Here is a 12,267-nt window from a genome sequence, read left to right as displayed (position 1 = left end):
TCTTTATTACTGAATAATACAGTGTATGGAGGTACCACAGTTTGTTTGAAAGCCATCTTGGTTACTTACGGTTTTGACCAATTATGAATATAGCTGCTATAAACATTCACATACAGGTTTTTGTGGGTTTTTTTGTGGACCTAAGTTTTCAACTCGGGTAAATAACTAGGAATTAGATTGCATGGTAAACCTTTGTTTAGCTTTATAAGAAACTGAAACAGCCTTCTAAAGTGGCTGTACCAGTCTCCATTCCCACCAGCATTGGATGAGCATTCCTATTTCTCCACATCCTTACCAGCATTTTGATGTATCAGTGTTTTGGATTTTAGCCAATCTGATAGGTGTGAAATGGCATCTTTTCTATCTTTTTCAAATGCCATTTAAACTAGTTCCTTCTGGTTCTGTCTATTAATAGAATAAAGGTAGATTGACATTCTCTAAAAGTAACTACCATGCAGTAAAAAAAAAAAAAATTAAAAAAAAAATTTCTAAGATTTTATTTATTTGCGAGAGAGAGAATGAGAGACAGAGAGCATGAGAGGGAGGAGGGTCAGAGGGAGAAGCAGACTCCCTGCTGAGCAGGGAGCCTGATGTGGGACTCGATCCCAGGACTCCAGGATCATGACCTGAGCCAAAGGCAGTCGCTTAACCAACTGAGCCATCCAGGCGCCCAATGCAGTAGAAATTCTTAAAAATACAACATATGTTTGGGCTTATCTTTCTATTTCATAGAACACTTTAGATATTATATAATTGGAGCATCTTATTAAGATTTGAATATGATTAATGTAGTGTCTATTGTATCATCTGGTAATGTAAAATTATACAAGATTATAAAACAGGTAATGAAGCAGAAGGGATATAGATTTGTAAGGCTTTGAAAAATCGTAGCCTTTACCTTGAGCATAATTTTTTAAATATAATTTGATGATTTAGGAATATTCAGAGTCAAGTTGTTCAAACTCCTGTCTTTAAAATTCCTTGAGAAAGCTTGATAATAGAGAAAAACACGGGCATATTTTATACAGTAGCTTTCACTTGAAATACATTTGCATTGAGACTTTGAACTAACAACAGTTAATGCATTCATAATCCAGCATCTGACATATGGCAGCTGCTTTTAAGCAAAATGCATTGTATTACATTTTTAAATCAGGATTTCAGAAAATCAAAATAATAACGAAAGTGTCATTATCAGGTTATGTTAAGCTCTATTTGTAAATACATAATTCATAAAAAATTATTTTAGCAAATTCTGGGTTCTACATGTCTCAAATTATAATTTTACTCGTTTTATATAGTGACTAATCCTGTTTTAAATAGACTAAATACCAAGATGAACTATTCACTTTTACCAACACCATAACCCAGTATATAAATATGTTCTCATTTTTTTTTTAAGGGACTTTTAAAAGCTGAAGAACACAGCTGGTCCCTTGCAGAACTGGTACATGCAGTAGTTCTCCTCACACACTATCATTCTCTTGCCTCATTCACATTTGGCTGTGGAATCAGTCCAGAAATTCATTGTGATGGTGGCCACACATTCAGACCTCCTTCGGTTAGTAACTACTGCATCTGTGACATTACAAATGGCAATCACAGTGTGGATGAGATGCAGGTCAACTCAGCAGGAAATGTTTCGGTAAGTATTATCTGTTACAGGATCATCGTAAGACTAATCACAGTAATTGCTGTTTTATTATTTTTTCATGTGACTCCTTAGAAAACCCACCCTGTGAAGTCCGTAGAGATATTAGGCCCCTCTATCTGTTCACTCAGCAGGTTCCTCTAAATGCCCAGCACTAGAGTTTAGTGCTAAGGGATATATAATATTTTAAGACCCTCAAGTAATTTTAGGATCAGGAACTGTCAGCATGTGCCCCATCAGAGCCAGCTAGTGTTGGAAGGGTGCTGCATCGAGTTGAGGGGAGGCTGAGACCATGCAGCTTGGTGGTCCGAGACTCCCTGATGCTGATCACATTCTTTTCCTTCCTTTTGCATAAAAGAAACAGGCTAGTTTCTTAATTATCTTCCAGAAGATTTAATCAGCCTTTACCTGGAAATTTCTCCTTTTAAAATTCTTTTTCATGTTTAACTTGGCACAAATATATATAAAAGTGAATGTAAATTTATTAAAATGTTTTCACTTCTATCCCTTCTCTGGCTTTTATATTTTCTCAATTTTGTTATTCCTTTGAAACAGACTAGAAGTTGAATTTTCTATAAGCAGGTTTTAATTTCCTGAATACAATGAGTCAAAATTCCCTTTGCATTCTTTTGCTATAGTGAAAATTTAGTTATGTTTCCAAAGAGAAATCACAGCAACAGCATCACAGTCTTCTGAATACTTTGCATAGATTTTTCTCAGTTATATTATTCCTTTGAAACAGATTTAAACAGTTTGAATTACCTTTAATGTATATATTTGACTGTGGACAAGTTACCTAAACTCCCTGGGCCTCTGTTCTTTCATGTGTAAATAAAGGTCAAACACAAGTTTGAGGTTTAAATGAAATGTCTCTAAAGAAGTAAAAGGCCTAATCCAGCTGGCATTGATCAGGTGCTAAGTAAGAAGTAGCATTTACATATTGTGAGATTAGCACATGAAGGGAAATATTTTTTTTCCCCAGAGTTGATCACTGCCATGCTGACAAGGGTCAAGACCATCAGTTTCACCCTCTGTTGAGCTACCTTGATTAATGTTATAGGCCCTTCTTTGGCCACTGATTATTTATTAAAATATACGGGTTATGAGATGGCCTAAGGGAGAGTATATGTCAGTTGCTAGGATGCTTGGAGTTGGATTGTTGTCCTTCCCCACCTTTGATTTAGTACAAAGCTAAAGAAAATAATGGGGCGGGGGGAGTCTTACAGGGCCTTAGGAGGGGCCAGAACTTGCCTTAAATCTTCCTCAACCAATAAGTATTTTGTCTATTAGTGCTTGAGAGAATTTGAATGTAGGATGGGTTTAACTGCACAAAAGGAAAAGATATTTACCACTTTATATGTATATAGTATATATACATATAAAGTGAAGAGGCCACCTCTTAATGCTAAAATGGTATGGCGTATATGAATAAGCCTTGTTTCATTATAGAAATTCCCAAATTTGTACTTTGTGTGTATGTGTGTGTGCAGAAAGGCAGGAATGCTTTCCTGGACAGCAGATGAATGAGCAGTAGCTTTAGTTTGTATGTAGGTACAGTTGGCACTATGTATGTATGTACTCTGGACTACTTAGAAGTAGGTTTTTTAATATAACAAGTAAACTTGAGTTGTAATGTATTTTGGGGAATCAGTTCACTACAAATTGTGACTGTAAACATTGTACTGTAAATGTTTTATAGTTTTCCCCCAATAAAATTTTTGGGGAAAAGGGTAAAAAGAAAGAAAAAAAATAGCATGAGGCTAAAGAAAAAGTACTTGACTATTTCTGGGTATTCCTCTATTACATGAGATAATAGCAAAATAATAGAAATTTTAAATTTCTCTAGTAAAGTCCTCATTCTCAGATGTTGAGTTGGCTGTTTTAAAAGGTTTACACCCCACACTGATGGCACTTGTCAGTGAGTTGATAAAGTTTATTCTTCAGGTATATATCCGATATCTGACTCAGTTACAGATACTAAAAAACCAAAAAATTTCCTCATACAATATTAACATTTTAATATTAAAATGAAATGCCATTTTTTTTTTTTACACTAGCAACTTTAACAGATTATTCAAGGAGCAAAAGAAATACACTTTGTCTCCTTTTCCTCTTAATTCACTATAAATCTATCAAGAATTGTCCTTCCTAAGAATACTTAAAATTTGGCTATTTTAGAAGGAAGTAGATAAAATAGTATAATGAAGAATAATGTGAGTTGACAGAAACCTTGATTGGTTGTTTTTTTGCTTTGGTTTGGTTTTGTAAACCTTGGGTCATTCTTTTAAGCAACATAATCCTTTTCAGACCTTTTTTATTTGGCTGCCAACTCTGTCTCAGGAGTAATAAAGGAGATGTATGTATCAGAAGAATCTTCAATACATCATAGAAACACTTTCCATCACGAAATTGTGAGAGAAAGTGCTTACTATAGGACATTTTCATGTAACTGTTAGGATCATATGAAAATATAAAGCACTAGTAGTATAGACTGTTTATTTGTCTCTTAATATAGAATTATCCTGACAAGCTTTCTGCAGCAAATATTTCGCAGATATCTGCTATGTGCCAGGTACTATGCTAGGCTCTGACTATGTACTAGTAAATTAAACAGACAGGTCCCCTGCCCTTATGAAGGTTTGGTCGGAGGGAGGCAGACATTAAACCAGTATCGTGCAATAACAATACAAATTGTATTTGGTGCTCTGAAGGAAAAAGAGTGCTATGTGAGAATAGGGTGACAAGGTTCAGGATGGGGGGATAGGACAGGAAAAACATATAAGCTGACTGACACCTGAAAGACCAGTGGGTGTAAGCCAAGAAAAGAGTGTAAGAGTAGGGGAAAGAACATTCCTAGTAAAAGATATTTATAATGGGGAAAACTTTGGTTTTGTATTTGAACACTGGGATTTGAAATTGGAAGATCTTACTGTTTTATAAGATAAATTCCACAGATTTGATCCCACTTTCATAGTAAGGATACAGCAGTGTATAGATGTATATATTTTTAGGCTAGTTCAAGCCCACTTGGCCAGTCCTCATGTGTCAGACCTGTCACTACAGATGTCACTGCTATAGTCATCCCAGCAAGTGACAGCTGCCGGACCCATTTGCAGAGGTCAGGTGGAGAATTCCAGCCCTGTAAGGATAGGTTTCATTCTTAATTGGTAAATTAGAGCTGATTACTATAATTTGAAAATGATAGACGCATGTTGACAATACGCTCAATGTGCATAGTTGATGGAAAACCACTTATACTTTGTATCTAACTGAGGAGTTCTGTTTATATTAACTAGTTTTAAATTTTAATTCTTGAAACAGCATTAACAGTAAGACATTACTAATTTTATAAGGTAAAAATGATGTGTTCTTAAAATCATTTTTATTTTAAAATCTGCATATTTATATATGTAACAGGTCAAAATAATTCCATTTTTTAAATTATTCATGTACTTTAAAATCATAACATCTATTTTTCCTATATTCTGTTAAGTCTGTTTCACAAGAACTTGTATTTTAATAAGAATTTTAAAATTTCATTTTTTCTGACATATGTAACATTAATTGTATTTTCTCTTTAGGTAAGTGATTCCTTCTTTGAGGTCGAAGCCCTCATGGAAAAGATGAGGCAGTTACAGGAATGTCGAGATGAAGAAGAGGCAAGTCAGGAAGAGATGGCTTCACGTTTTGAAATAGAAAAAAGAGAGAGCATGTTTGTCTTCTCTTCAGGTAAAAACAATCATTACATAGTCATCAAAATTTCTGTTGCTTACAAAAAAAGAGGCCCACTTTATTTAAAGAATTTAGAAGTTTTAAAACATCAATCCAAATGTTTTTCCTTTTAGAGAGGCTATTATTGCATAGATATTCCTACTTACAAATAAAGCAGGCAACCAAGAAAAGGAAGTTACAGTATAAATAGCACTAGCCTAACAGAGGACATTTGAGTTTTAGTACTAAAATTACTGCCAATAAGCTTTGTGAATGTAAGTCACTTAACATATGAATGTTCACTTTTTCCTCTTTAAAATTAGGAAATTGAGTTCATAAAGCCCTAGCGTTGCTTTTCAGCTTTAGAAGTCAATGATTTGTGCAAAGGAGCTATTTATTAGACAAACAACAAAGGTGAATCCTTTCTGTTTGGCCTTTATGTACAGGCTATAGGATTTAATATTTAAACCAGGTAATTTAAAGGAAAAAAAGGTAAAGTATCTCAAAATGTATTTTGATAACAGTGGTATAAAGAGTATATGTGTTAAAAGCACCAAGTTTCCTAATAGCAAAGAAAAAATCAAATTTGTATAAATGAAGGTTGGATGTTATCTTATTTCTCCTTGAGGAAAAGGGGTTTTTTTGTTTCTATTGTCTTCAAACAAACATGAAAATAATCCAGAAAGGCTAAGAGCAGCAGTTCAGGACACACTGTAAAAATGATTCACCATTCCAGAATTGTCGAGGACCTTTGAGGTGTTAGAGAGATCATACTATATATTATAGGACATTATAGTTTTAAGACTTTAGTTGATTACTCAGTGTCAGAGAAAGGGTTATCCTATTTTTACTTGTTGTAGGTAAAATGAATTTTAACTAGCATCCTGTTTTTGAAAAGCTTTCAGTGGCTTTTTTGTTTATTTCAGATGATGAAGAAGTCACACCAGCAAGAGATGTATCTCGTCACTTTGAGGATACTAGTTATGGCTATAAGGATTTCTCTAGACATGGGATGCATGTTCCAACATTTCGAGTTCAGGTAAAATTGCGACTTGCTGTTATACACATGATGGGTTAGAAATACTTCAATCTGACTTAAAATAAGAAAAGTCCCCTGGATTTGAGAATTACAAAATGTTGCAGAAAGAAGTAACTTTTCTATGTCAGGCAGTTCCCTTAAATATATTTATTGTGTTGTTAAAGTTTATAAACCAGTTGATGAGAAATCAAAACACCTTCATCCATAAAACTCAATTACAGTAGTGGGTTAGGTTCCCAGGTAGTGTGCTAAAACTCAAGTTCCTAATATATCTAAACAATGAATAATAGTAGCATGTGTAGCACTGGTTTTTCTCCCCCATTCCTGTTGAGCCCCAGTGTTAAAATGAGGCCCTGATATGCACCAGGCCTGATGCCAAATGAATGTCCCCAGCAACTCAAGCATTATATATATATATATGTGGGTGGAGGGAAAGAGGATGAAAAAAATCAGAAGTGAAAGATAATGCTTTTTTCTCTTTAGAGAGTAAGTTTGTTTTGTTTTTAATTTGGGTGAGTTCTTACAGATAGGATACTGTAATTGTCATGATTAATTTTCTATGCTAATTTCCTTTAAAACAGTACTGAATGTTATTTGAAGCAATGAGAATTTTTGAGGGTTTTAATTTTAAACCTTGAGAGGATTCACATATTCCAAAATTACTTAGTACTTATCTCTTAGAGTGAATAAAATTAGTGATCTAGGGAGTAGAATTATTGTTGGTAGACCCAGTTTCCTTAGCTCCCCAGTCACTAACTTTGAAATACACAGTAAAACTTCCTCAGTTCAATTGTGTATATATTGAGTCCATGGAAACTTAGGGACCTAGTGGTCCTCTAGGATACCAGGCTCCTTTGTTTTTGCTTGGTAGGAGGCACGACGCTAAAAAAGTGCTTTGCAAACATCTCTCAGGACCAACAGTAGCTATATTCCCTGGTTCCACAGTAAAAGGTGAGAATCAATCAATTAGCAAATATTTATTCTGTGTTTAAGCTTTGTAAGACTGCTTCCAATCAAATCTATTAGTAGAAACACTGCAGCCTAAGTATATTTTTTAAATAGTCTATCGTATAAATAGATCGGTAAATATTTTAATTCAGATGAGTTGATACTCCAACTTCCTCAATTGTTGTGAAGGGCTAATGTTAATAACTTACCAGAAATAGGAAAATTTGAGACCTGTAAGATTTTCTTTGCTCAATTGATGAGGATTGTGTTTACAGGGATAAAAATTTGGCACAAGGAAGAGTTATAGAATATTTCTACTTGATAGTGTAATTGTGTCATGAAATATAATAGAATTGAAGAGATTGTGTGGACTGGAAATTTTATGGAGGAAGTTAGGACTTGAGAGATTTAAATGGTCCAAAAGCATGGGCATTGTAAAGCAGAGGAGACTCTAGGCAATAATTGAGCTTAAGTTGAGAGAGTGAGGGAAGGAATCATAACGAAATTGGCTGGCCTGCTGAATGCTTCAAGCAAAGGATTCCTACTTCTGATTCATGGGAAACTAGTTTAAAATTGGTCAGGTTTGTAGATTTGGGGACCAGAGTGATAGCATATCAAAGAGGTGTTCCAGGAAAATTAATATGAGAGCAGCATAATAGTGTAGGGGCTTATTTTGCTTGAGGTAGAAAGAAAGGAAGCAGGAAGATTTAATGTAGGAAAATGAATTAGGAAACTTAGTGCTAAGAGAAAGGAGGTATGAGGAAAAGGAATGAGTGATGGTGGTTCTGAATTAAAATTTTACAAAATTTGAGGACCATTGTAATAGCTGCAGCAATGGAAGAGGAGAAAGGACTCCCAAGATAGGTTGCCTCTGGATGCTGAATGAGGAGAGAGTGAGAGAAAGCTGAAAATGGGTGGCCTGTGTGTAAGAGAGAAGGAATTCCGTTGGTTTTTTAAACTCACTGAGTTACAAAAGCTTGCATGCTTCAGTATAGAATATGAAAACATAGAGTGTACTGCAAGTGAAGCTGGGAACTAGGATGCACTGGAAAGGCAGTGGATTCCAACTGCCAGTAATCTCACCATACGATAGAGCAGTAGACATAGAACTATACTTGGCTACATTTTAATTACTCGCATTTGTTCTATTTTCTGTATTTAGGACTATTGCTGGGAAGACCATGGTTATTCTTTAGTAAATCGCCTTTATCCAGATGTGGGACAGTTGATTGATGAAAAATTTCACATTGCTTACAATCTTACTTATAATACAATGGCAATGCACAAAGATGTCGATACCTCAATGCTTAGACGGGCTATTTGGAACTATATTCACTGCATGTTTGGAATAAGGTTAGTCTGTTTTCTTATATTTTTCCCTGGGCTCAATTATTCAGGTGCTTGGAACACACACGCACACAGAAGCACATATACAAATACTCAAAACCATCCCTTCCCCAATAGCTTATTTTTATACTGCTTATGAATCACTCTGTCCTAGCTGGCAGGAGGGGAGTTAGGGATATTGACAAGAGTTAAAGGACAGATGCCTCCAGGGAAGGGGAGGGCAAACAAGCTGGTCCTAGAGCATAGAGGAAAAGTTTGTCACCAAACATCTTTGATATCATCTCCTTCTTGGAACTTAATACCCTTACACTGTTCTCCTAGCTATTTTCAAGCTCCTTCTGAAGAATACCTACTCCCATGGTACATCATCAAAATGCAAAGCTTTCAGGGGCGCCTGGGTGGCTCAGTTGTTAAGCGTCTGCCTTCAGCTCAGGTCATGATCCCAGGGTCCTGGGATCGAGCCCCGCATCAGGCTCTCCACTCGGCTTCTCCCTCTCCCCCTGCTTGTGTTCCCTCTCTCACTGTGTCTCTGTCAAATAAATAAAATCTTAAAAAAAAAAAAAAAAAAATGCAAAGCTTTCATGTCCTGTTAGGTACTCAGCCATATTATGTTAAATAGGAAATGCAACCAAAATATATATATATATATATATACACACACACACACACACCACCCTCTAACATATACACACAAACTCCACACTATAGGACTTTCTGATTATTTTAGCTGTAAAATCAGGCTTTCTTTTGCTATTCATTTTATCAGTGACCAGACTATTGACTGGGCCTCCAAAAAGTAGTAGAGCCAGCCTTGCAAGAGCTTTTTTCCTTTTCCACTGAATACCAAATAAGAGACTTCAGTCCCTGGCTGTTCTAGAAACCATCACCCACGGGGGCAGAGCAGACACGGGTGCGTAAACCATCTTGGCTTAAAGCAGAACAGCCTATCCTAAGTGTGGGTGCTGTGAGGCCATCTATAGCTCATCCTTCCCTCTGGAATAATCGTCTGCCAATCCCCCACCATTTTTTTCCTCATCTGATCCCAGAAACTCCTGGAAACATGAGGGGAAAAAAGGGATAATTGTAGTTGTTTTCATTTATATAAGTGGATTACCATCTATATATCATTGCAGTAGTTAAACATTGTTTAATTTGTGGAATTCTTAACTTCAGCAACACTCAAACTGTTTCCACAGTTTCCTCAGTGTGCTTGCTTCTTTATGATTATAAATATCTTTATGATTATAAATATATACTGTTGCTTGGGCACTGGAAACTTTTCTGTTCATCTCCCTAACTTCTGTGTTTCTTATCCTTTTATATTCACTCATCCACCCCCAATTAAACATTGTAAAGCAGTTATTTAGGAGGACAGAGCTGCCTACACAGAGAGGGAAGAAGAATTTACTATTAATGTCCATACTTGCATAAGAAAACAGACTATATGTTGAAAATATAATTCTCGTTTTGTCTTTTAACAGATATGATGACTATGACTATGGTGAAATTAACCAGCTATTGGACCGTAGCTTTAAAGTTTATATCAAAACTGTTGTTTGCACTCCTGAAAAAGTTACCAAAAGAATGTATGATAGCTTCTGGAGGCAGTTTAAGCACTCTGAGAAGGTATGTACCTATTGTGGTTTGCTCTTTAACTTAGCAGTGATTCTCATTCTCCTTCGGCTAATCTAGTGGCCCTCAAATCCTTTCCATCACCTCTTCCAATCCAGAGAAGAACATTCCTGCACATCTGTCTCTGGTATTCCTTGGAAGGAACCTCATTATAGTGTTAGAGTGAAAGAATAAAGACAGGGAAGACAGGTGGCTGGCCCCAGCTCAGAAGTGCTGACCTGGCTGTACTGCTTGGGGGAAAGAGGACTGTTTTGCAAGAGCTCTTTTTTAGTTGTTTAAAGATAGAAATGTCTGGTCTTTGAGCCATCTTTTTAAATTATTAAATGATGATTTGTCAGGGAAGTTAGTATTCTAATAAAGCAATGTCTAGATTTTCTGAAATGTAACAAACTTCCAAGAAGAGATGTGATCCGATATTCTATCCAAAAAGAACATAGCTTTCATTTGGAGACAAAGTCAAGGCTTCTAGGTTATTCAGAGCACACAGAAAATGGGGGTTTATTAGATGCACTGAAAAACTGATTGGGAATGTTTTTAACCCTACCTTAAATAATGTTGTGTTTTATATTCAGGTTCATGTTAATCTGCTTCTTATAGAAGCTAGGATGCAAGCAGAACTCCTCTACGCTCTGAGAGCCATTACCCGCTATATGACCTGATGCCTTTCCTCCATTAAAGATAATGGAATGATCAGCAGACATAGTCTACAAGGGGATGGTACTAAGCCCCAGGACCAACGGTAGATAAAAATTCAGAAACCCATTGTGCCATGATTCCTTTAGTTTTTGCTCTGTTACTGTGGAAATACCACTGCTGGCACGAGCAGTGACTGCTTGGCAGCTTCAAGTGTGGAGCTGTGAAGAAGGGCTGCCGTTCACAGTAGTTTGCTTTTTGACAGTACAAGATGCCGTGTAACTGTTTTAATACAGCAAATAGTAACTCTCCAAATCCGGTTGCTTTTATGTTAAATAACAAGAATTGGAGCATGCAAAGAATGGGAGTTGGATAATGACCTAAGCTTTTTATACATAAAGAATTTTAGATCTTGGTGCTGCTATTTCTGCTAGTGGAATGAATAGAGTGGCTGTTCCAGTTAAGCTATTAGTATAAAAGTGAACACTGCTACTATCTGAGCCTACATACCTAATTTGTGTGGTTTCGAATTAAACTTGCATAGGTGTTAATTTTTTGCATCTAAAAAAGCATAGAATTATTACAGCTAGGCAAAGACCATTTCGATGGTAACAGTTCATTTCTTTCATTGGATGAATTAAACTCCAGTGGCATTCTTAAAGATTTTCTTCAAAAAGCAATCTTAAATGAAAGTGTATAAATTATAAGAAAAGCTAGCTATCTTTTGAATTGCTGTTTCCCAAGATTCTGTGACACTGGAGGGCAGCTGTCTTGTGCAGTATTTTGTTTCCAGCACTGAAGTTGTGGGAAATGTTGCTGTAGACTGCCACGCAGTCCCCGGTGCATTCTGCCCCTCTGCTCCTGCTCCCCTCATGGTCCCCACTTTAAAGATTGTGCAGCTCTTTAAATAATAAAGCTGGAAAAATATTTTTAGTCAGGTTGTCAAATTTGATTTACAAAAATGCTTTGAAATGCAAAAATATTTGAAAAAAATGTATTAAGTATACTTTGTATTCTGGAAGCGTGAATTGCTTTTGAAGTCTGTCAGTATTATTGGTATTTTTCAATAAAGAATCATTTTTTCTCCAGTTTTATGTGCTGTCTCTGACTTCACAACCAGTTACCATTCTGAGTTTCTATTTACTTTTATTAGCCAAGTAGATTCATACTTAAATAATGCTGTAATCAGATGAGAGACTATTAAACAGCAAACTCTTAATGTCCTTTTAAAGGTTACAAAGAAGAGTGCACCTTCACGATCTTATCTAAGACTATTTTTTGGTCTCATGCCTTGTCCCTTTTGAAC

General features: G+C 35.9%; 1 protein-coding gene across 3 annotated transcripts in view; it reads left to right on the top strand.

Annotated features, from left to right (window-relative positions):
- Nucleotides 1–12,049, top strand: part of SESN1 (sestrin 1) — a 114,778-nt gene extending 102,729 nt beyond the window's left edge. For 2 of the 3 annotated variants that reach the window (XM_045865276.3, XM_045865277.3), the window contains exons 5-10: nucleotides 1,403–1,645; nucleotides 5,233–5,380; nucleotides 6,289–6,401; nucleotides 8,512–8,702; nucleotides 10,178–10,322; nucleotides 10,901–12,049. In XM_045865276.3, coding sequence (XP_045721232.1) covers nucleotides 1,403–1,645; nucleotides 5,233–5,380; nucleotides 6,289–6,401; nucleotides 8,512–8,702; nucleotides 10,178–10,322; nucleotides 10,901–10,987 — 927 coding nt within the window. In that variant the 3' untranslated portion in view covers nucleotides 10,988–12,049. The remainder of the gene's footprint in view (nucleotides 1–1,402; nucleotides 1,646–5,232; nucleotides 5,381–6,288; nucleotides 6,402–8,511; nucleotides 8,703–10,177; nucleotides 10,323–10,900) is intronic. The other variant, XM_045865278.3, reaches the window with a different exon arrangement.
- The last annotated feature ends 218 nt before the right edge of the window (nucleotides 12,050–12,267 follow it).

This window comes from Mirounga angustirostris, unplaced genomic scaffold, assembly GCF_029215605.1.
Source record: "Mirounga angustirostris isolate CCGP_5_RB_7025 unplaced genomic scaffold, mMirAng1.0.hap1 SCAF_8, whole genome shotgun sequence".
Classification (NCBI taxonomy): domain Eukaryota; kingdom Metazoa; phylum Chordata; class Mammalia; order Carnivora; family Phocidae; genus Mirounga; species Mirounga angustirostris.
This window is presented reverse-complemented; position numbering and strand designations above follow the sequence as displayed.